Source organism: Fusarium odoratissimum, assembly GCF_000260195.1.
Source record: "Fusarium odoratissimum NRRL 54006 unplaced genomic scaffold supercont1.4, whole genome shotgun sequence".
Taxonomy (NCBI): Eukaryota; Fungi; Ascomycota; class Sordariomycetes; order Hypocreales; family Nectriaceae; genus Fusarium; species Fusarium odoratissimum.
The window spans coordinates 1,650,810-1,672,313 of record NW_022158690.1 but is presented as its reverse complement, the minus strand read 5'-3'; the positions used below and the strand labels follow the sequence as shown (position 1 = coordinate 1,672,313).

The following is a 21,504-nucleotide window of genomic DNA, read 5'->3' as shown; positions in this document are numbered from 1 at the left end:
ATGTAGTTGTACCTCAGTGTATCTCGTTACAAATGTCTCATTGAACACCTTACCATCCTCGACCTCGATCATATCCACCCCTCCCTCTACCACGATATGCGTTTCCTCTCCCCCTCCCTTGATATCCGTTGTGCGGCGGAGGTGGAGGCGGTGGGACATTCCAGCCACCCATCATCTGGCCCATCATGGCTGGGTTAGGGGGGAACCAGCCTGGTGCCATATGTGGAGGAGGCGGCGGAGGCGGCCAAGGACCTTGGTAACCTGCTGGAGGAGGCGGAGGGACAGGGAAGTCTCCTGGTGGGGGAATAGGAGGGAAAGGCGCTGGGGGTGCTTGCTGAGGAAAAGGAGGCGGGCGATATGGACGGTCTTGGGGGTCCTTGCCTTGGAAGGGCGGAGGTGAACGCGATGGTGATCTGCTGTACCCTGGGCGCTCAAATCGTGCTTTACGGCTTCGACTCCGACTCCGGCTTCGGCTGTAGCTGGGACTGCGTGGTCGTTTTGTGCTGCGATCGTTATCACGACTATATGAACGGCTTCGGCTGCGGGAAAGACTTCGACCCCTGGAGTCTTTTGAATCTCGTCGGCGCTTATGCGTAGGTCGTGAAGAACTTCGTGATCGACTGCGTGAATAGCTGCGAGATCTGGAGCGCGAACGACCCCTGTCTGACCCCTTTCTGCCCTTTTTCTTTCTCTCCTTCATTTTCTCGCAAAACTGACGGGACCAGCCGTAGTATGTGTCTCCTGCGATAACCTCGCCAGTGATTTCATCCAGAACAACTCGTTCCCCTAACTCATTTAGATCGTTACCGGGTTCGTCGTTCCACTTTTGCTCCTTCGAGAACATGCGCTCAACCTCTCCCAAGAGGTCTTGTACAGCGTTGACGAGAACCTTGTCTGCAGGGCCAGCAGCGAGTTGAATAGGCCGAATCTGGTCAGGAAACATTGGTTTCGTCGAGTTTGGAGTCAGGTGAGGTAGCCATGTTGTCGCGGGTAGATCGTACCACGGTACTGTGCTGTCGCCGTGGAAGGAAGGGAGCGCAAAGGGCGCGTCCTTTGCAAGCTTGAGAGTAACATTGGATGCTTGCGCTTCTTGGGCGGTTTGAGGAGCGACACCACTTGCGAGAGCATCTTCAAGCTTTTTGGCGAAACTTGACTTGACGTATTGCTGATTCTCCCACAGGCGAATAAGATTCGCGATCTTTTGCTTATGTTTCGGGCAATTGTCGAACGCGGCGGCGCTTGCGATCATCCCAGGCAAAACGGGTTCCCAAGCTGTCGCAAACTTAAAGTCATCATTCCTCGTGACGGCGTGATACAGCACGTCATTTAAAACATACAGAAGATGCAGTCTCCGTCGCTTAAGGCTCGGCCGTGAGCCGTCGTCTTGTAGACTCTTGGATAGGGCGTTGAAGTATTTTGCCAGGGCAGTCGTGCGCGCGGCAGAGGGCGCAATTTTATCGATGATCCAAACCTTGCATTTCTGTTTGACCAAAAAAAAGCACGCAAAATTTAGTGACTTCTGCTTGGGTACAGAGGGAAGAGCTTTTCAAGCGATGGAGCAGACCTGGACGTTGGGGCGCGAGCACTTGGCGAGGGCGTCTGTTAGGATCGGGAAGAAGGCATCGACTTCAGGACGGCTAAGGGATGTTGGATCGGCGCGGAAGAGAGTGGCAGAGAGGGTAGCCTTTACGATGGCCAGCTCTGGCGTGGCCATTGTTCTGAGTGGCACTAGAGACTCTATTACGAAGACAATAAAATGTTGAATGAACGAAGTTGATAATTGAAGCTATGGTGGAGCTGAGGCGAAGTTAGAGCCTCCTTCGACGGGTGCGAATGCGGCTAATTGCCGGGTCTCTCAGCACGTGGCTTGGCTGCACAGGCGGTAATCCGAGTATGACGCCCATGACGAGCCGCGAATAACGTCACTTTACCTGTACCATCTCAGAAAAATGCCCAATTCAATTTCTCGTAATACTGATTTAGTGAGAGTGTACTAACGTTGCAGCAACACAGAAAAGAGCGATTCTTTCCGTAGAAGCTCCAAGCGAGGTCGGAACCAGGTTCAAGGCTCCACTCCAACCGGTCTTGTCCGTAAGGATGTGTTGCATCCAGCTTATCACCGAATATGACAGCATTGGTGAGCAAATTTGTGTACGTTTTGCAGATGAAATAAATTCAATGTGATAGTTTCTCAATTCGAAATATCCAAGCAATCTGAAATCCTTTGCCTTTTTCTAGTAAATCATAATGACGATGCGTTAAGGTAATTGTTATACACAGCTCCAATACCGAGCCCTCTCCTCATATACACTTTTCCGGGGTTGTTGGCTTAAGAGAATCGATCTCCCTTTGGACTTCGGTATACATTTGCACTTTCGTATTTGCTCTTCTCTCCAATTCGCTGGCTCTCGGTCTCGGGCGCATGTCTCGTAGGGGCAGGGTCGCTGCTTGCTTCTTGGCTTGGGGAGCCGGTGCTATCGGTGCGGGCAGGGCTTCCGTTGCCCTCTGTGGTTTCCAAGTTCTCGATCATCTGTCTCTTCTTACGGTGGGCTTCCATCTTGGCCTGTCGGTCGGCGTTGATCTGCTGCTTAGCAAAGTAGTAGGCACCGCCACCAGCTGTGACATGGTCAATTGATGTGCTAGGGAAGAAGGAATTGTGAGGTTATGTACCGACGCAAAGAGAGCCCCAGCCCAGCCTATGGTTAACATTGTCAGCTTCGAATTGCTAGATTTCGGGGGAGCGGAAATCGGAGGCGCAAAAGTACGAACCAGAAAGATTTAACCTAGAGCAGTCAGTATCAACGGCGCAATAATCGGATTTGTCTCCTTGGAAACTCACAGTGTTCATTTTGGCGATAATCGACAGTTCAGAGTGATGTTGAAATTTTTGACAGCGAAAATCGGGACGCAGGATTGAAAGATTGTAAGAGGCAGGGTTTTGTCAAGGTGTAAGTGGAATGGCCTGACATGATGAACCGAGAGGTTCCTTTCGAGGCCCAGGCCTTGTCGCTTGGCGCCAGAGTTGGGTACGTACCGTTGAAGAGCTCTGGTGGTTTTCAGTGCTTGACTTGGCCATCTCCCGCCGCTAGAACAGTTTCACCTTGGGGCGTTGCGGCAACCACAAACTGCCGTTAGAAAGGTCACAGGCGCAGCTTATACAGGGATCAATTCATTTGTGCTTTGATGGCACGCGGCCAGTTGAATTGAACCTTATGATATGTGATTTTTGGCCTCTATCGGCACTTGATTCCTTGGGGCCAGTCGACAATCTGTAGTTGGGAAGTCTTATGGTGAGTTTTGAGTATCCTAGGCCTTCTCTAACAAATATCTGTAGAGTTCTTCTAAGTTACAGATAAATATGTGCAACTGTTTCATGACAGTCGATCAACAGGCACAACGACTAAATCGGACAATTTCCAAGGTACCCTTTAGCATGATATCAATTTCAGCGAAAGCTTAGGCAATATAATTTATCCCAAGCCTCGGGATAACCTTGAACTATTTACAAAAATGTTCTTCCTTAGCGATTATCCTTACATCATGACGTTCCTTATTCCATTTACTGACCGCGTGGACATCTTGAACTTCGATGGTTTCCCCGCTGATACACCCCTGAAGCCTTAGCGGAAATCACTGACCCTGGTAGCTCTACAGTGCATCATTCATGAAACGAACCTATATGCACAGTATTAGCCTCTCGCAAAACGCATGTCTCTACAGTGCCAAGAACAACGCCAGACGCACCCACTTATGACATAAGGGTGGCTCAGCCAGCTCGAAATTGTGAGAGACCACGCAAGACAACTCGCAGCAAGATCGACATCGAAGCCACGAGGAGAATAGGGGACTTTGAATGAGAAAAAAACAAGACACTTCTCCAAAACATCCCTCGCTAGTTTTCCACGCACTTCCACCACGATATCGACGATACGAGACTCTTTGGGTTCTCGCCAAAGGCCCCTGTCATCAACATTAACATCACCCACCCGCTCTTTCGTCGACCCCCAACGTTCCTTGTCACTGCCCAGTGCCGACTTTTGGAGCTTTAACTTACCGTCTCGAATTCTGACTTTTCATTACAATCTCTTTGCTTGACTCTGGCTTACTACGACCTGTCGCGCCGGATTCAGCTTCCACTTTCGACTGTTGATGCCTTCATGAGTGAGACGACTGGGCGTGGGTGAAGCGGGTAGAGTCACCCTCGACCCTCGCTGTCGAGAGGAAGCATTTGTTTTATTATCATGGAGCCAACTAACGGAGAAGGGCCTGATGGCTCTTCACTTGTATGAACCTCCATTGTCCTAAGTATTCACAATGCTAACAGTTCTACAGAAGCCGGTATCCTCATTACGAGCCCGATTCGAGAACATGGGCAACTCGACCAACTCCAACGTCAGCAAACCTGTCGATGTCCCGCCTACTACGGCTCCAGCTGCCACCGGACCTCCTTCGCGACCTATCTCCCCAGCTCCCAAACCGAACCGTCTTCGTGATTTCAAACCTGGACAAGAAGTACCGCCGGCCAGTCCTTCGACCCCAGCAATCCCTGCGAGACCAAAGCCTAAGCCAGCGGCACTGTCTGTTAATCACGATGCCCCTCCCCCGCCGACGTCCGCACGACCAGCTCCGACCCCGAAACCACAAACAGTTCAGCTGCAACAACCACCTGCGTCGGCTACGCTTCCAGCTGTGACAGTTCTTCCACCACAATCGCCCCCGAAGGGTCGAATCTCAGCACTGGCAGTTGGAGACCAACCTTCATTCGTAAACCCAGATGCTGTCGCGACACCTCCAACACCAACCGGCGGTAGCCGATCCTTCAAGATTCCAAGTCGATCACTTAATACTTCACCATCTTTCAATGCTCCTAAGTCTCCTCGCCCTGGCGGTTCGAGGCCGCCGTCACCGCCTCCACCTAGACGTTCTGGAGAGCTGATCAGGACTCGAGAACCCAAGGTTCCTCCTCCGCCGCCAGCCCCTCGCAATGAAAAGGCACTGATACCTGCGCCTCCCAAGATCGCATCGCTTTCTGGGCCAACAGTCATTGGGAAGGGTGGCATCTCCCAGGAAAACTCACCATTTAACAGTCCGCCAAGTAGCTTGGGATCTGGGGAGGAGACACCTCCAAAACTACCAACACGACCAAGGCCACAATCGCACATTGAACCAAGCAGGCCAAAATCTGTGGTTGTGGGTTTCGATCCTCCGCCTGTTCATCATTCGATCACGACTATGAGAAAGGATCGTGAAGAGGCCAATGGGTTCTCAAGAGGCCATATAACTCCTCAGGTAACTGGCGAGCCTCGGCCAGCACTACCAGCAAGACCTGCAAACTTTGACATCCCGCCTCGACCTCCTCCAGTAAACAATAATAGTAATAACATGCCTCCTCCCCCACGACCACAACGCCCCACTGCAACGACAGCAGTGCAAGCCGTCGATCCGGCGCCTACTTCTTCACCACCTAAGCGAGTTGTTTCAACCCCTACGACACAGCAACCTCAGCAACAGCTTGCAGCTCCTTCACGAGGTCATGGCAGGTCTATGACGATAGATAGAGCATCTGACCGAACACCAGCCGAGTTCCGTATCGCCCCGACGACCGTTGCCGCCCCGATTGCTGCTGCCGCACCTCCAAAGTCTGTACAATCCACTCCAGTTGTTGCCGCAAAAATTGCTCCAAAGGCTGAGCCTATCCATCACGTCACGACATATCCCGAGGCTTCAAACACCAATCGACGACCACCCTTCAGCAAGCATGGAACTTATGAGATTCCAACAAAGTATGATGCGAGAAGTTTCGACGTTTGTGGTGAATTTATTTGCGCCAGTGGTTACATGACAAGAGTGTGGAGTCTCATAGACGGCGAGCAAATTATGAGCTTACAGCATACTGAGGGAGTCAAGGCGACAGCGGTAAGCTTCAAACCTGCTGCTGACCCGCGAGAAGAAGGCAAGAGGATATGGATCGGTACCAATACAGGAGACCTCATGGAAGTCGAGGTAGCGACGCATGCCATAACACCGAGCAAGCCAAATGTCCATGGTCGAAACGAAGTTGTACGAATATTCCGACATTGGAACGAAATCTGGACTATGGATGAATCGGGAACACTACTCGTGTGGGGACCGGATGAGAAAGCAGTTGCAAACATCACAGGACATCCGACTCAGAGTTACAAGCTTCCAAAAGGACACACTCATTCCATGGTTATCGGGGATTATCTTTGGCATGCGACAGGCAAGGAGATTCGAGTATTTGCGCCTACAGTCGATGGACGAACCCAATTTCAAGTGCTCGTTCGTCCCCTGATAGCGGATAGTGCCGGCGAGGTTACTTCTGGCACTCTTGTCAAGTCACATCCGGATAAGGTCTTCTTTGGTCATGTGGATGGCAAGGTGACTGTCTACAATACCAATGACTATTCATGTGTGATGATGATGAACATCAGCACATGGAAGATCAACGCATTGGCGAGTGCAGGCAACTACATCTGGGCGGCGTACAACACCGGTAAAATATGTGTGTATGACGTGGAGGAGGCACCTTGGGTCATTCTCAAAGAGTGGCAGGGGCATGAGAATCCCATTGTCAAGATGGCCGCCGACCCCTCTTGCTCATATTTCCTGGACCGACAGCAAATCATTTCATTGGGAGCTGATAACAAGATTAAAGCATGGGATGGCTTGCTTGAGGATGACTTCCTCGAAGATTCAATGAAGTCGAAAGATACTCAATACTGCGACTTCGACGAAATACGAGCCCTGTTCTTTACTTGGAATGCCGGAGCATCGACACCTTCGAGTCTACGACATTCTGATGGCGATTCAACATTCTTCCAAGATCTTGTTCAGTCTAGTGGCTCGCCAGATATCCTTGTGTTTGGTTTCCAGGAACTTGTGGACTTGGAGGATAAGAAGTTGACGGCCAAACGATTCTTGAAGCCCAAGAAAAAAGAAGCGGGAACAGACCAGGAACGAATGAGCCACCAGTACCGAGATTGGCGCGACTTTTTGATGAAGACCCTCGATGACTACATGCCAGCAGACGATTTATATCACCTCCTTCATACAGCACCTATGGTTGGATTGTTCACCTGTGTCTTTGTGAAAGCAACCCTACGAGATAGGATCAGGGGCCTCCAAGGCGCTGAGGTCAAGCGAGGTATGGGTGGCTTGCACGGTAACAAGGGCTGTGTTGCCGTACGCTTCCGAGTTGATGACACCTCCATCTGCCTCGTCAATTGCCATTTGGCTGCCGGACAGTCACAAGCGAACGCCCGACACAATGACATTGCAGCCATTCTTGAAGCTAATCTTTTTGCTGTTGAACGAGATTCTGCTTCTCGCATTGACAGCTTCGTTGGTGGCGGTGATGGCAGTCTGATCATGGATCATGAGCTGTGTATTCTCAATGGCGACTTGAACTACCGAATTGATACCATGTCTCGTGATACTGTTGTTACAGCAGTCAAACAGAACAATCTGGGCAAACTCCTCGAACGAGACCAGCTTTTGGTGGCACGAAGACGAAATCCAGCATTCAAGCTTCGGGCTTTTGAAGAAATGCCCATCACATTTGCGCCAACTTATAAGTACGACGTTGGCACTGACAACTACGACACCAGCGAGAAGAGACGAAGCCCTGCCTGGTGTGACCGACTACTATACAGGGGGCGAGGCCGTGTCGAACAATTTGATTACAGACGGCATGAGGTTCGAGTGAGTGACCACCGTCCTGTAACTGGAACTTTCAACCTTTGGGTCAAGAAGGTCGATCCAAGAGGTCGAGCAACAGCTTGGATGGAAAGTCAACAGAGCTTCGAAGATATGCGGGAGAAAGAAACGTCCGAAGACAAGTGAGTTTGAACGTGCTTCATCAACGGTGCTGAACTAACATGAAAACAGACTTTTGTTCTTAAGGGATACTTGCGGCTTTGACGAAGAAACGAGCAAGAGGCTCATTAGAGAGAAGTCAGCGAGACGTGACAACCGCAGTCCCGTTCGCGCTTAGTTATCTACTCAATACCCAGACGGCAAAGTCGTCTTGATTCCTAAAAACACAGCACAGAAAAGACACGAGATGCGTATGAACGAGTTGGATTGATGATTTATCGGAGTAAAAAGCAGGTTGGGGAGATTTCTAAAGGAATGCGGATGTGATAGTGAGTATCACGGATAAGGGCGTGCGCAGGCGATAGACTAGTTGTTTTTACTACATTTCTTGTCTTTGTTGATAGCTGGAGGTACGTTAGACATTGACATGGACACATGAGAGGATTGTGGACATTTATGATAGACGTTTGGTCACCCAAGGAGGAGGAGATACGGGGAATAGCTGATGATGAAAGACGAGATAAGGGAAAATATAAGACATTGAGGTGTCGGACGATTTAGTGTGTGAGAACAAATGTTGGTTGTTAATTCAACATATTGGAGTCTGATAAACATGATCAGCTTTAGCGGTGAGCTGCCCTTGTTCGGTCATCTCAAATCTACATTTCGGAAGCTCTATCGAGATTATAAAGTCAATTTACTGTTAATGGAGAATAATCATGCCATAATGCATCATTATCAACCTGTTGCCTTCCAATATTGGCAAGCATAGGGTAACTCGCTTATATCCATCACTTTGGCGGTTCAATGTTTGTTAGTTGGATACAAAATGCCAAACCAACTTGAGATAAAAGTGGTAGAATGCTGATAGGAAGAATACGATTACGAGCTTTGGAACGGCTGGATACATCAAAATGCATGTCAGCCTGCATTTGTGCCAAGTTGGAGGCCAACTGCGCACGATGGATGGAGGATAGACGCCCCGCATCATCCGAAGTCCCCTGGAAATTACTGAGAAGCCCCTGTAACTGCAGCAAGCAGAAGCCGGTCCCGGAGGTTAATTCGTTGTGGGATTGGAAGGTGATTGGCTGGCTCGTGTGCGGCTCCTTGTTGAGCCCGTTGCCAAGTCACCTAATTCGTGAATGGATAAAGCCATCAATTTATCTTCTGAGTTGAGGTGAGAGATTGACTTTGAATTCTTTCTTGAATCTTGGTTCCATTGGTCTTATTAGTGAACAGAGACTGATAAGAGGCTTGGATTAGAGTCCCTACGGATATCTTTTGGCGGATTTGCTCATCATAGACTCGTCAGCCTTGACTAATTACTCTGGTTGATCGAGCGGTGAGACTCAACTCATCTCTTTCACCCTTTCAAAGCTCGACCTCAAGAAAAGTCTTGAAAATGGCGAGCTCAACAGAAAACACGGCTGGTCCTCGAAAGACACCCATTGACAGCCCAGGACCCAACAGCAAACCTCTCCCAAGGCCAGAATTGACAGACGAGCAAAAGACAAAGTATGAGGCTCTGCTAGAGCAAGTCAAGGGTATCACCGAGATCCAATGCGAGAAGAAAGCCGACGAGGAGGACAAATCAGGCCCTATCACTGATCACGAGCGCTCATGGCTCACCCGCGAATGCCTCCTCCGTTATCTCCGCGCTACAAAGTGGTCAGTCGACGACTCTGCCAAGCGGCTCAAGGCAACTCTCGCATGGCGTCGGGAGTACGGTCTTGAGGGTTTCACGCCGGAGTACATCTCTCCTGAGCAGGAGACCGGAAAGCAGATGATCATTGGTTATGATCGTCAGGGTCGTCCGTGCCAGTATCTCAACCCGGCAAGGCAAAACACGGATACTAGTCCCCGACAGCTGCATCATTTGTTCTACATGGTCGAGCGGGTGACGGATCTCATGCCGCCTGGAGTGGAGATGCTGAGCCTCATGATTAATTTCAAGCCCAGCAAGGAGCGCAAGAACACGAGTGTGCCCGTGTCTGTTGCGCGAGAGGTGTTGCATATTCTGCAGAACCACTATCCTGAGAGGCTAGGCAAGGCTCTTATCATCAACGGTAAGTACTGTGTATTTCTTGTAGCAAAGACCAGAACTGACAATATCAGTACCGTGGATCGTATGGGGTTTCTTCAAAATCATCACCCCCTTCATTGACCCCGTGACGCGCGAGAAGCTCAAGTTCAACGAAGACATGAAGCAGTACGTTCCTCCCGAGCAGCTGTGGAATCTCGACTGGGGCGGCGATATGGACTTTGAGTATGACCACGAGACATACTGGCCAGCGCTGAACGAGCTGTGCCGCCAGAAGCGTGACGAAAAGTACCGACGGTGGGAGGCAGCTGGCAAGGAGATTGGTGAGAGCGAGGATTATCTCGCGGGTGGAACGGATGTCAGTGTCAAGGGATTCAAGTTTGGTGACGATGCTGGTGTCAAGGATGTGCAGGAGAAGTTGGCGGAGACTAAGCTGGAGGAGCAGTCTGTTGCGGCGTAGGTGTACGGTGATATGACGCGTGTTTTTGGGTGAGATGATAGACGGTTGAGCGTGTGTCTATGTGCTAGGGCGGAGTGGCGTTGAGCCTCATCTGAGCTAGAACAGGCCTCGTGGGGGATCGACCGGTTTATACAGGTCTGAGGACGCCTGCTCGCATAGTCGGCATAGTATAGACATTTTTCGTATTTCCCTCAAATTGTTTAGTAGGAGACTTGAATCGGAAGAGGGCAATGCGCGAATCGTTCCCGTGAACCAGCTAACTGAGGTTCGGCATGGTGTTGATAGTGAATATCCTACTGCATCATGGGCGATTGGTCTTGATCACTCATGTTCACTTCTTCACTCTACTTCATGTCTTGCATCACTGCGTAATACTTCGCAGGGCACTTGGCGTATCAGCGCACCTGTATCAATATTCACAAGTGTTCTTGTCTACCATGGCTGAGCCTGTGTCTCATGCACCAATCAATTCGAAAAGAATTCTCCGAACATGATCACCAGTCGTATTCATATGTAACTGGCATAAGGCCAAATGTAACCAAGTCCTAATGCTATGATAGTTCACAAAGTGCAACAGAGCCTCACTCAAGCTTGTTCGGGCGCAATGGTTCACGATATGTATCCCAGATTGAACAAGCCTGGCAGTATGCAAAGACAGAATAGGAAAAGCCGAGGTCATTTGACCATCCCAGCTTATGCCCATTCCTTTCAAACCCCTCTTCTCGTCTGCAGGTCCAGGGTGAAGATGCACGACGCAAGGCTGAACAGCATGTAAGTCGTCGTATTCGGAGTGAGGTCTCCCCAATTTTGATAAAGGCTGGCATGTTTTTTGTTTACAGCAAACATAAGACCCAAACATAAACAAGACAAATCTGACCCGAAAAGCAGGCCAAAAACAACCTCCATCTTTCGTAGCGTTGATGCTGCCTGTTGGTTTTGCCTCTTCTTGTATGCGGTGCCTCAAAAAATGGAAATCCAACCACTCACACGAATTGGCACTCACACACTCTGCAGAGATAGGCAATGAGCGACCTACGCAATTCATGCACAACAAAACCATCGGAACCACTCCACATCGAGAGTGAACACACTTTCATTTGCTTATTTCCATAGCCAAGAATTGTTTGACTCATACTTGGTTATGGTTTGGGTACGGGAAAGTACTCGATTGTTACACAGAGTGCCATAGTCTATTTTAGGGTGAATCAAACCCCGTGCATGTATTCACGAAAACAAGAATATAAACAGTCTTAGTAGAGCCTGAAATCTAGGCAGATTACGTGTGTACGTATGGGAAGTGCGTAAACTAATTGTCATGTACGTAGGGCAAAAAGAAAACAAGTGTGCTTTTTTGCTTGGTAACATGACCCAACATGACCTAACCACTTCCTGAAGGATTTGGACCAGGAGGAAACCAACCTACATTATCATCCATATAAATATAGGGTTGCTTCTATGGATTTGAGCTGCATACTACGCGCCTAAAGTGCATAACAAGGGATTCTCGAACCTCTCACAGCCTGATCTTCATCCATAGCAACAGGAACCTCAACCAACACCAACCAAAAGCTAGGCCGGGCCCAAGGGTCAGGTCATATGTCCTTCTTCTCTTCTTCACTTCAGGTATAAAAAGAGGCCCCGAGGAAGAAGTTGTGTGACCCTGCCAGCGCAGTCTTGCATCTAACTCGTCGGAGCAAGAAAGGGCCTCGATTGGATCAGTTGCTCACTTGCATCGGCATAAACATCTTCACCAACAGGAGGAACTGAACTTCTGCAAGCCTGACACCATCTGAACCTGCCTTATCACGGCCTGAACAACTTCACTCATTCATACACCATGGACATCACAAAGATGAGCAAGATGGGCTGGCCTCCTTTTCTCCAAGCCATGAACAGCACCGCTCAACCACTAAACTCTTCTTCATCGCTCCCTGGAATAATGGACACTTTTCTTGTATCCGCAGGCCAAGCATCGCCTCTACTCCAGCTCTTCCTATTCGTCTACCGCTTCGTGGGCGCCCAGTTGGGTCTTGACCCATCTCTCCTTCTCACCCTGCTCGGTTGTCTCTGGGGCTTGTCTAAACTCTTCGATCAAGTGTATGCGACGACCGATAACTTCCTTCACACCTACTTCAGGTGTACCATATACGTTAGCGAGAATGACCAGATCTATTCTACGCTCATGCAGTTCCTGTCGGAGCAGCAAGACATTGCGACTAATCGTCATCTTACAGCCCAGACTGTTTTTAAGAGTGCTTGGGACGAGGAAGAAGATCAAGCAGATGTGTTAGCCACGAATACTGTCGAAGACGGTGAAGATTCGCCTAAGTATCTCAACTTTGCCAGCGACGCAGCTAGATGTGTAAGTTTTTGTACTCGTGCCTTTTGCAGTCACTGACACCCCCTAGAACCCACGATATGTCCCAGCCATGGGCACGACAGGGTTTTGGCACGACAGGACGTACTTTCGGGTCAACCGTAAGAGAGAGTCTCTGCAAAGTACCAACGGTTGGGGAGGGACCAAGGATGTTGAGGAGCTCAAAATATCTTGCTTCGGCAGGTCTATTGGTAAGCCGATGGCACTGATCTTGAATCAGCACTTATCTAACGATTCGTAGACCCTATCAAGCAGCTTCTCGCAGATGCCAAAACAGCCTATTTCCTCGATACTCGCCACAAGACCACTATCTACCGCCCCAGAATAAAAGAAAGTCGCCGTGATGCTTGGAGCATGTGGCAGCAAGTTGCCCGGAGACCTATCAGACCAATGAGAACTGTGATTCTCGAGCATGAAGAGAAGCACGACGTATTGCGAGACATCAACGAGTATTTGCACCCCGGAACTCCTAAGTGGTATGCTTCTCGAGGTATTCCCCTGCGTCGTGGTTATCTCTTTCATGGACCGCCTGGCACTGGCAAGACAAGTTTTTCGTTTGCATTGGCTGGAGTTTTCGGTATCGATATCTATGTCATCAGTCTTCAAGATCCTACCGTCAGCGAAGAGGATCTGGCTGTTTTGTTCACCAGACTTCCTCGCCGATGTGTTGTCCTTTTGGAAGACATCGACACTGCTGGTCTTCGTCGTCCCAACGATGAAGAAGACGAAGAGGAGAATGAAGACGGTGCCGGAGAAAAGGCCGGCGAGGCCAAAGGCAAAAAGACTGAAAAAGCGGAGAAGAAAGAAAAGAAGAAATCCAAAAAGGCCAAAGACTCTTCCGATAGCGATACCGACAGCTCTGAAGAGGACAGAAAGAGACGCAGAAAGCGAAGACGAAACAGAAGAGACAGAGAGAATACCAGCAACAGGGGTACTAATAACATCTTGACTGTGGAAAGTATTTCACTTTCTGGACTTCTCAACGCCATCGACGGTGTTGCTTCGCATGAAGGTCGCATCCTCATCATGACAACCAACAAGCCCGAGTCCCTCGACGAGGCTCTCATTCGACCGGGACGAGTCGATGTGCAAGTTGGGTTCAAGAACGCAACCAGCGCACAGGCATCGGAGCTCTTTTACCGAATGTACGAGATGTCGCGTAACAAGCCAGTCCCTATGTCCAAGACCAAACCTACCGCACCCAAGCCACAGAATGGCAGTATTCACAGTCTCGTGGATAACAAAGGCAAAGAGACCACTCTGTCGATCGATGAACTCAAGACGATCTCCCAGGAGTTTGGACAACTTATCCCAGAGGGTATGTTCTCGCCTGCGGAGATTCAGGGGTTCTTGCTCAAGCGCAAGAAGAGTCCTCGAAAGGCGCTTGAGGATGCTTCTGGTTGGATTGAGGCTACTGTTAAGCAGAAAGAGCTCAAATCCAAGGTTGTTACTGTCCAGTAGTCTAAGGACTTCAACAGATGCATTGCCAAGGGGGTGATTTTTGGGGTTGCATGAGGATGATAATTGCTGGACTTTGCTTCTTGCTATAATCTGATGGCGGATCACGTAGTCTTAGAGCATAATTAGTAATTCATGAGTCCATGCCTCACTTTCTTTAATTAAAGTTCTTGCTTTTGTAGATGTTGATGAATGTTTCAGTACAATTGTGATAATGGACTTATCAAGGTGAACTCTCGGTGTAGCTCGGTCAGCACCTCAGGTCTCCACATATGTCACCTCCCTCTACCTCACCCTCCAGACAAGCCCACGTTTACACGTGCGACAACGAACCTCGAAGCACGACAACCACGCTAGATTTCTCCCGCCTACGAGCTTATACGAATCCTGCCAAAGTAATTCTGAAGCTGCGAAATGCTCCAGCGACAGTCTCACAGCCCATCATGAGCAACCTCCAACCCCCCAACACCGTGGCGCCAACGCCTACACCAAGCGGCAACAAAGACCCTGGCCTGCGATACCCCAGCAATGGAAAGAATATCTACAGTCGCCCATTGAATAGGACCAAGACGGCTGAGCTGAGCCAGGCGAGCTTTGCGTATCTGTTTGGCGAGATGGTGACGTATGCGCAGAGAAGGGTCAAGGGCATTCAGGAGCTTGAACAGCGGTACGTTCAATCCTCCCTGTTTTCAGGCGCAGAAGCTGATTATGCGCAGACTTAATCTTCAAGGCCACTCTATCGGTCTCAAGCTCCTCGATCTTCTCCTCTTTCGCGAACCAGCGCGTACACAGACTCGACCACTAAGCATAATTGCCCTCCTCCACTTCATAAAGCAAAATATCTGGCAGCACCTCTTTGGTCGTCAAGCAGACCGACTCGAGAAATCCGCCAACCCCGAAACACCAGATGAATATATGATCATCGACAACGAGCCCCTTGTCAACCAATACATCAGCGTACCCAAAGAAATGAGTCAGCTTAACTGCGCTGCGTACGTAGCCGGTATTGTTGAAGGTGTCTGCGATGGAGCTGATTTCCCGGCAAGAGTTACGGCGCATACGGTTGCGGAGGGTGATATGTGGCCTGGCAAGACGGTCTTTCTTGTCAAGTTTAGACCGGAGGTCTTGGAGAGGGAGGGATTCTTGGGGAAGAATTAAGTGGTGAGGATGGAGTTTTGGAGTTTTTATGATGGGCTGGGTTTGATAGAGACGAATTGTGTCTTTGGCGATGTGATATCATGCCTGATTTAATCTTGAACCATTCTGCCATGCTGCTTCTCTATATTCATGCTACGCCCAACGCCTTGCTCAAAACAACAACAATGTGCACACGGCCTCATCGTGGCAGAGCACTTCCAGAGCCCTTGGGCTTTCCACCAGTTCCAATACTAGGACCCTTGTTCATGAGCTCCGAAAGCCCCAAGTCCTTCCAAGCAGGCTCCTTTGACTTTTGCGTAGCGCGCTGAATTCCAAAAGCAGCATGTTGATCAGGCACGACATCGTCTTCGTCTTCCGGGTTGATGGGCTGGTGAACAGGTGGAACGTAGATCTCGTCATCGGGGAGCTTGTCCTTGCAGAAGTCCTCGAAGAGGTCTGCGTCGCGGGAGCGGTGCATGTGGACGAACGTGAACGATGAGTCTTTGTTCTGAAACTGTTAGCTGGGCAAGAAGGGTTTGGAGTAGGGTAAAGTTACCATTTTGAAGGATGTCAAGGTATCTTGAATGGTTTGTTTGTTGATGTTGAGGATCCGTTGGTTTCCACAGCGGGACGGATGGCGGGGTGTGGGGCCGTATTGAGAGCTCTGGCAGTTGGATATTCAGCACGGCAGTTGATCAATCTTCAGGGCTTGATGAGGTTTCAGAGATTTGAATTTCGATTATATTAGATAGGACAAGCTGAAATAATACTATGTTGTGAGTTATTTTGTGCTTCCCGTCCCATTGGCTTCCGAACGAGGTTCTCCTGTCCTCTTAGCTGCCTGCAGGCGGTTTCGGCGGCCTTTGTACTAAGTCACTAAGGTGTTACAGCCCACCGTGGGTGACTGGCCGGAATATCTTTGCTTCTGCATCATCTTCAAAACGTGTCAGCTTGACCTTCACAGTCCGCTCTCTAAGTTTCATCTTGCAATCTTCACTAGCTGTTAGACTCATTCATTCATCTACTGTCTCCGAAGGCCACTATTTCAAACCGCTCACCATGGCGACTTCAGGCGAGCCACAGCCTGCAACCGTGCCACAACCTTTCATAACACCAAGACTACCCCTCGACATCCTCTATCACATCGGATCTCTTCTAGCTTCCGAGTCCATCACTGAGCATGAACACCAAATAGACAGCAACAGTTCCTGCGACTGCTGCATGGACAAGTCGTCAGCCTCTCTCTACAAACTGACCTATACATCCAAAGCCACCAGGGATGTCTTGGAACCCTTGCTCTATCGGAATCTCATCTTGACAACCCCCCAGGATGTCACAAACATATTCATCAATCTCATTCAAAGACCTGAACTTCGTCAACATGTTCAGTACATTCTTTGCTATGCTCCTTTGGCGGGACCACGGGTGAGGAAACTTGAAATGCCCGAATGCAAGAGGATTTGGTCAAAGCGATGTCCTTCTGACAAACCTGCTCTGATGCGTCTTCTCGATGGCGCTGGTCTTCACAAACTCGCTTGGTCGGCTTGTATGTTGGAGCGAACCAAGCAACGATTCATGTTTTCCCCTGATTTCAAGCATGATGGCATTCTGGAACTGCTGTTTGCGTCTATTCTCTTCTTGTCGCCAAACGTGACCAGCTTTACCTGGCGAGATTGCAACAACAACCCAAAGGCCTTCATACTGGATCACATTATGTGCAAGGCGGTACACGATGGCCTTCCTCTCATGCCCAAGCTGCAGAAACTCAGCACCGAAAAGGCAGAGTTTGAGGAGAGCAAGCAAGCACAATTCTTCACCCCGCACATCAACCTGTGGGAGAACCTGTACAGCCTACAACTCAACGACATCGACTTGGACATGGAATTTGTTTTGATGCTCTTTAATGGAAGCTTCAAAGAGAACCGACCTGTGAGAGAACTTTGCGTTCGTTGTGTAGCTGGTTCAGAGCGACCAGAGAGCTTGACTTCGTTCCCACCAGGTTTCGAACTGGCATCGACAATGCTTCTAGGGGACAAGAATCTCGATAATTACAAGGACCAGTTCAAAGCCTTCCCTAACCTCAACCTCCTCGACGTAACTTTTGTCTATCACAGACGACGTATGGAAGAAGGTTCACTCACTTTGAAGGCTTTCCTACATGCCGTTGGGTCACCCGAGCGCTTATGCCTGACGGGCCATCCTCTACCGACTTCGGCTTTAGACACTGGCGTCACACACTCGAGACTCAAATACCTAAAGGTCCGGGAACTTCAGCCAAATGCCCCTGCAAAGACGACATCCAAGGACAACCTCATCGCGGGGCTCAACCAATTCTGGAACAAAAAGTCCATAATCGTACCGAACCTTGAGGAGATTGATTGGGATCACTACACATTCAAGAGAGAAGACATGGAAGGTGAAGATAAAGCTGTCTGGGAACTTGTTGGAGAGGAGGAGTGGGAAGATGATTCGGGATCTGATGAAGATGAAGATGATGATGATGATGCGTTTTGGTACTCAATGGAAAGAGGTGATATAGATCCATTTATAGAGGGTGCAATTGGTGTGGAAGATATGTGGGATGCCTGGGGACCTTAGAGTGGGATCAGGTACTACTGAAGATTTTGGAATCTACATCTACGCGCCCATGCAAAGAGGAACGGTTAAAGAACTAGATAGATTATCTTTGATCATCTAGGAGACACAATTCCCCGAACACTCCAGCCATCCGTCACGATCTTGGCAAACCCCCAGTCTCAAATGCCTTTCGTAGCGACCTTGTGGTACATGGCTGAGCTAGTCTCGTATATCCGAGATCTTTAGACAGTTTCAAATAGCATTGTTTCGAGACCATAGACCTGGCAACATGATGTTAGGAAACCCCAATCCGAATTTCCGTCGAATTGCAGCGTCAGTAGATCACCCAAAGGCACTTAAAGGCGCTGTAAAGGGTACAAACCGACGTTTCGCTGCCTAAAAGACGGCTTGTCTTCCAGTCTTCAACCGTCATGCAATAGTCTCGTATCCTTGAGTCCTCAGTTCGCATCATCCTCATTCTCATCCTCAGGAACTGGAGTTTCAGTCAGAGTGCCTGCGACCCAAGCATTTCCGACCCCAGCTGTCGACAGATCGATGGCCATTTGAACAATCTCAGGGTGCTGAGCCTCCATGGTTTGGAAAAACTGCTGCAGTAGTTCAGGTGTGGCCATATCACGCATGGCATTCGCCAGCACTTCCCGTGGCATGTTGTTCAACTCCTGGAACAAATGCGCTTCAGTCTCAAGAATCCAGGAGTCAAAGTTGAAGTATCCCGTTTCACCACGGTTCTTGAGGTAGACCTTCTCCTGGCTGGACATGAGCAACCGGTCAGTAGCCATATTGGAATCCCATTTAGCTAGGGGCTGCCAGGAATCGTGGATTGGGTGATTTGCTTCGAGGGTGAACCCGAATTCATTGTGGTGTTCGATTCTGATGTGGGTAAACTCGGCCTTTTCGAACATATCGATGTCCCAGAAGACGTACCCCCATGGAAGTGACTGGTAAGGGGTAACTTCTTCATCGGATTCGTTCAGAAAGATTGCATAGCGACTTAGGACGTGCCAAGCACACTCTGGTCCGGGATCGGGATCTTTGATGAAGGGAGTTCGCATCATGAAGTCCGGAGTGTCCATCCGTGCCCATTTGCCGGGAGTCCCCTCGTAATCGTGGACAATGCAGGTGAGCTGCTCGTCGTTACCGGGGAAAGGGGGTCTGGTTGGGAGATTGGGGTTCCAATCAATGGGTGGATTAATCCTTCGCATGACTTTTGCTCTCAGAGGTCGCGACCCGGCAGTGAGGAAGTCTTTCAGAAAGGGGAGGCCTTGAGAAATAAGACTCATTGATCCAGGGCACAGGGCATGAGTGATGTAGTATGGCAGCTGGGTACCCAGTTCGATATCGCGTTCGAGAAAGGTGTTGAAAGCTAGAAACTGTTAGCATTATGCATAGTCATTATTCATGAGAGGACTTACATGGCGCGATCTCGGTAACCAGCATACCACAGATGCTAGTCAGCTGCTCAATCTCCACAGCAGAGTATTGGCTGTGAAAAGCCTTGAGAATACGGTGTTCCTCCAGATCTTTCAGGCAATGAACCCAGTGAGCCTCCTTATGCTCCTCTTCCGTCGGGGCTCTGTTCTTCCCATGATTATCATGTAGCTGCGAGGCAATCATGAGCTCCGTGATCTTCAAACACGCGTCCAAGCGATACAGCGCACGCTGAAACCGCACCCGAACATTAGTGTTGATAGAATATGCATTTTTGTACTTGACTACTGGATGATTTCGAATAAGAGACGAGGGAAGGCGTTCTGCGAAGTATTCGACAGCCTTATGAAGACGCCACATCTCCTTGACCCGATCGAACGTGAGGAACTGGCTGTAGATACGTTGCTGTTCGCTCGAATAGACGCGATTTATAGCCTTGATGCCAGCTTTGACACCCTTCCATTCTGCAATTTTCATGTTGAATGTCACGATGGCTTCCCGGTAAACGGGTTCGTCCATGGAGTTGAAGAGGATGCATGATGCAATGTAGGCTTGACGTTGCTTGAAAGCGTTGTAAAGTGTCGGACCGGAGATCATGGCAGCACGGATAGAGGCTCTGTCGGGGATGAAGGAGAGGGCATAGGAGAGAACTTCGGGGGGGGTTTTCTCAATGGGGGACATCTTGTTGTCGCTCGTATCTGAGGCCATGTCGATGTCGTTGGAGGACTCCATTGAGGAGCCCGGCTTCGAAGGATCCGACATCGTGAGAGATCAGCGCGAAGATGAAGAAGGTTTCAAGAGTTAGGATTAACAGGAGACAAAGGATAAGGAGGAGTTAGCGGAGTTGTTTGTACTGTCGGGTGTTTGTCCGTGAATCATTCCGCGGGTAACTTAGCAGTTGCCACCACTTTTTGCAGCTGCCTTGACAAGCGGCTCGCCTTGGGCAAACGTCGTCTACTTTAAGCAACGAACAATCTTACAAGGCTTTATTCATAGAATCGTAGAGATGCTATTGGGCTGTAGAAACTTAACGTTTGACGTCAAGTTGTATCTTTGTCGTTTTGTGTAACCTTCCTGCTAACGACCCGATCCGTTTGGTTGCGAAACCACAAATAGAAGTTAGGCTGCTGGCTAATCGAGTTAAAAGAATTTCCACTGAAGCTGCGGAATTGGTACCTGGAAAATGCTCTATTATCTGCTTCGATACCTACTGGTCCTGATGTTGTTCCCAAAGCCCAGAAATGAATAAGAAGGCGTCCTCACTTGATCTTCAAGTCAGGTGTGTGCCCCAGTGCTTCCATCCTTTAGTACTGAGGTTCCAAGTTCTCCTCATCTCAATCGGATGCTTCTAGCCATGTGTGTAACTGAAATGTCCAATCAACCTACGAACAACCAAGACGGTCCCGAAACAACTTCTTTCGTGGCCAAACACCCATGCATCCGTTATCTCAAAAGTTATCACCGTACTTCCAAGCCATTTCTGTAACATATGCATACCAGGTGTGATTTTGTGGAGTGAAATAGGTGCGTTGCATTCCCAAATCACATAATGATCCGAATCCCCAGTTCGCGATATCTCGAAACTCATCCGTTTGAATAGGGCCGCTTACAGGGTCGAAATTCTCTTGGGTGGCCACGGTTACTTTGCAGGATCTGAACCAAGACCACATGGATTGATTCTTCTGGATCTTAACGAGCCTAGGACTATGAATCGCTATATTAAGGGCGTGTTCACAATCTGATCGGGCGGCTGTGGTGTTCGTTCCGCATCCCCAGTAGTATGTGCTCGAATTGTAGGATGGGCTCCAACCTGGCATGTTGTGACGCAGAAAATTGGCGCCTGCGAGAGATAGAACAGACATGAGTGGTAATAGGAACCGCATTGTGGCAGATGGAACGTAGTTTGTGTTTCTTGAGATCGAATGTAAAGTGGCGGTTTTGTGAGAGGAGAAACTGCTTGCTGAGATGGGAGATTTGACCTTGTCACAGGGAAGAATGTCTCCTTTCTATACCCCATAATTCCATTTGATCCACTTCATATCTCCCATTCATATCTTTGATCACTGTATAATTGCCTATGGATAGTTGCTTAGCCAGTCGTGTGAATCGCAGTATGAGAAGATGGATGCACATCAATGCTCTGACTCACTAGTGACTGAAGCTTAAAAT

At 49.3% G+C, this 21,504-nt stretch overlaps 10 protein-coding genes across 11 annotated transcripts; 5 read left to right on the top strand and 5 right to left on the bottom strand.

The window, feature by feature from the left end:
* Positions 1-49: 49 nt before the first annotated feature.
* FOIG_03753 (uncharacterized protein) lies at positions 50-1,714 on the bottom strand (the record flags this gene model as incomplete). The annotated part of the gene is made up of 2 exons (XM_031201759.1): positions 50-1,480; positions 1,565-1,714. The coding sequence occupies 2 exons, from the start codon at positions 1,712-1,714 to the stop codon at positions 50-52; spliced, it is 1,581 nt and encodes a 526-aa protein (XP_031069283.1).
* Positions 1,715-2,329: 615 nt separating this feature from the next.
* Positions 2,330-2,848, bottom strand: FOIG_03752 (uncharacterized protein; the record flags this gene model as incomplete). Its single annotated transcript, XM_031201758.1, has 4 exons — positions 2,330-2,616; positions 2,671-2,696; positions 2,770-2,783; positions 2,840-2,848. 4 exons carry the CDS (start codon positions 2,846-2,848, stop codon positions 2,330-2,332), a joined length of 336 nt encoding a protein of 111 aa, XP_031069282.1.
* Positions 2,849-3,745: 897 nt separating this feature from the next.
* On the top strand, positions 3,746-8,548 carry FOIG_03751 (uncharacterized protein). The gene is made up of 3 exons (XM_031201757.1): positions 3,746-4,283; positions 4,333-7,859; positions 7,909-8,548. The coding sequence occupies exons 1-3, from the start codon at positions 4,242-4,244 to the stop codon at positions 8,012-8,014; spliced, it is 3,675 nt and encodes a 1,224-aa protein (XP_031069281.1). The 5' UTR covers positions 3,746-4,241; the 3' UTR covers positions 8,015-8,548.
* Positions 8,549-8,984: 436 nt separating this feature from the next.
* Positions 8,985-10,678, top strand: FOIG_03750 (uncharacterized protein). 2 transcript variants are annotated; one of them, XM_031201756.1, is made up of 3 exons: positions 8,990-9,013; positions 9,100-9,902; positions 9,952-10,597. In XM_031201756.1, the coding sequence occupies exons 2-3, from the start codon at positions 9,239-9,241 to the stop codon at positions 10,335-10,337; spliced, it is 1,050 nt and encodes a 349-aa protein (XP_031069280.1). In that variant the 5' UTR covers positions 8,990-9,013; positions 9,100-9,238; the 3' UTR covers positions 10,338-10,597. The 2 variants fall into 2 exon arrangements, with proteins under 2 accessions (XP_031069279.1, XP_031069280.1); XM_031201755.1 differs by having other exon boundaries at positions 8,985-9,902; positions 9,952-10,678.
* An 878-nt stretch (positions 10,679-11,556) lies between these two features.
* FOIG_03749 (mitochondrial chaperone BCS1) lies at positions 11,557-14,362 on the top strand. The gene is made up of 3 exons (XM_031201754.1): positions 11,557-12,699; positions 12,746-12,905; positions 12,956-14,362. Exons 1-3 carry the CDS (start codon positions 12,175-12,177, stop codon positions 14,173-14,175), a joined length of 1,905 nt encoding a protein of 634 aa, XP_031069278.1. The 5' UTR covers positions 11,557-12,174; the 3' UTR covers positions 14,176-14,362.
* Positions 14,363-14,471: 109 nt separating this feature from the next.
* Positions 14,472-15,912, top strand: FOIG_03748 (uncharacterized protein). Its single transcript, XM_031201753.1, has 2 exons — positions 14,472-14,839; positions 14,889-15,912. Exons 1-2 carry the CDS (start codon positions 14,616-14,618, stop codon positions 15,328-15,330), a joined length of 666 nt encoding a protein of 221 aa, XP_031069277.1. The 5' UTR covers positions 14,472-14,615; the 3' UTR covers positions 15,331-15,912.
* Positions 14,480-15,925, bottom strand: FOIG_03747 (uncharacterized protein). Its single transcript, XM_031201752.1, has 2 exons — positions 15,866-15,925; positions 14,480-15,817 (listed from the first exon to the last, which is right to left on the bottom strand). Exons 1-2 carry the CDS (start codon positions 15,866-15,868, stop codon positions 15,509-15,511), a joined length of 312 nt encoding a protein of 103 aa, XP_031069276.1. The 5' UTR covers positions 15,869-15,925; the 3' UTR covers positions 14,480-15,508.
* Positions 15,926-16,165: 240 nt separating this feature from the next.
* Positions 16,166-18,193, top strand: FOIG_03746 (uncharacterized protein). The gene has a single exon (XM_031201751.1). The coding sequence runs from the start codon at positions 16,369-16,371 to the stop codon at positions 17,905-17,907; it is 1,539 nt and encodes a 512-aa protein (XP_031069275.1). The 5' UTR covers positions 16,166-16,368; the 3' UTR covers positions 17,908-18,193.
* A 150-nt stretch (positions 18,194-18,343) lies between these two features.
* On the bottom strand, positions 18,344-20,097 carry FOIG_03745 (uncharacterized protein; the record flags this gene model as incomplete). The annotated part of the gene is made up of 2 exons (XM_031201750.1): positions 18,344-19,270; positions 19,320-20,097. The coding sequence occupies 2 exons, from the start codon at positions 20,095-20,097 to the stop codon at positions 18,345-18,347; spliced, it is 1,704 nt and encodes a 567-aa protein (XP_031069274.1). The 3' UTR covers position 18,344.
* Positions 20,098-20,783: 686 nt separating this feature from the next.
* On the bottom strand, positions 20,784-21,152 carry FOIG_03744 (uncharacterized protein; the record flags this gene model as incomplete). The annotated part of the gene is made up of 1 exon (XM_031201749.1): positions 20,784-21,152. The coding sequence occupies one exon, from the start codon at positions 21,150-21,152 to the stop codon at positions 20,784-20,786; it is 369 nt and encodes a 122-aa protein (XP_031069273.1).
* Between the last annotated feature and the right edge of the window lie 352 nt (positions 21,153-21,504).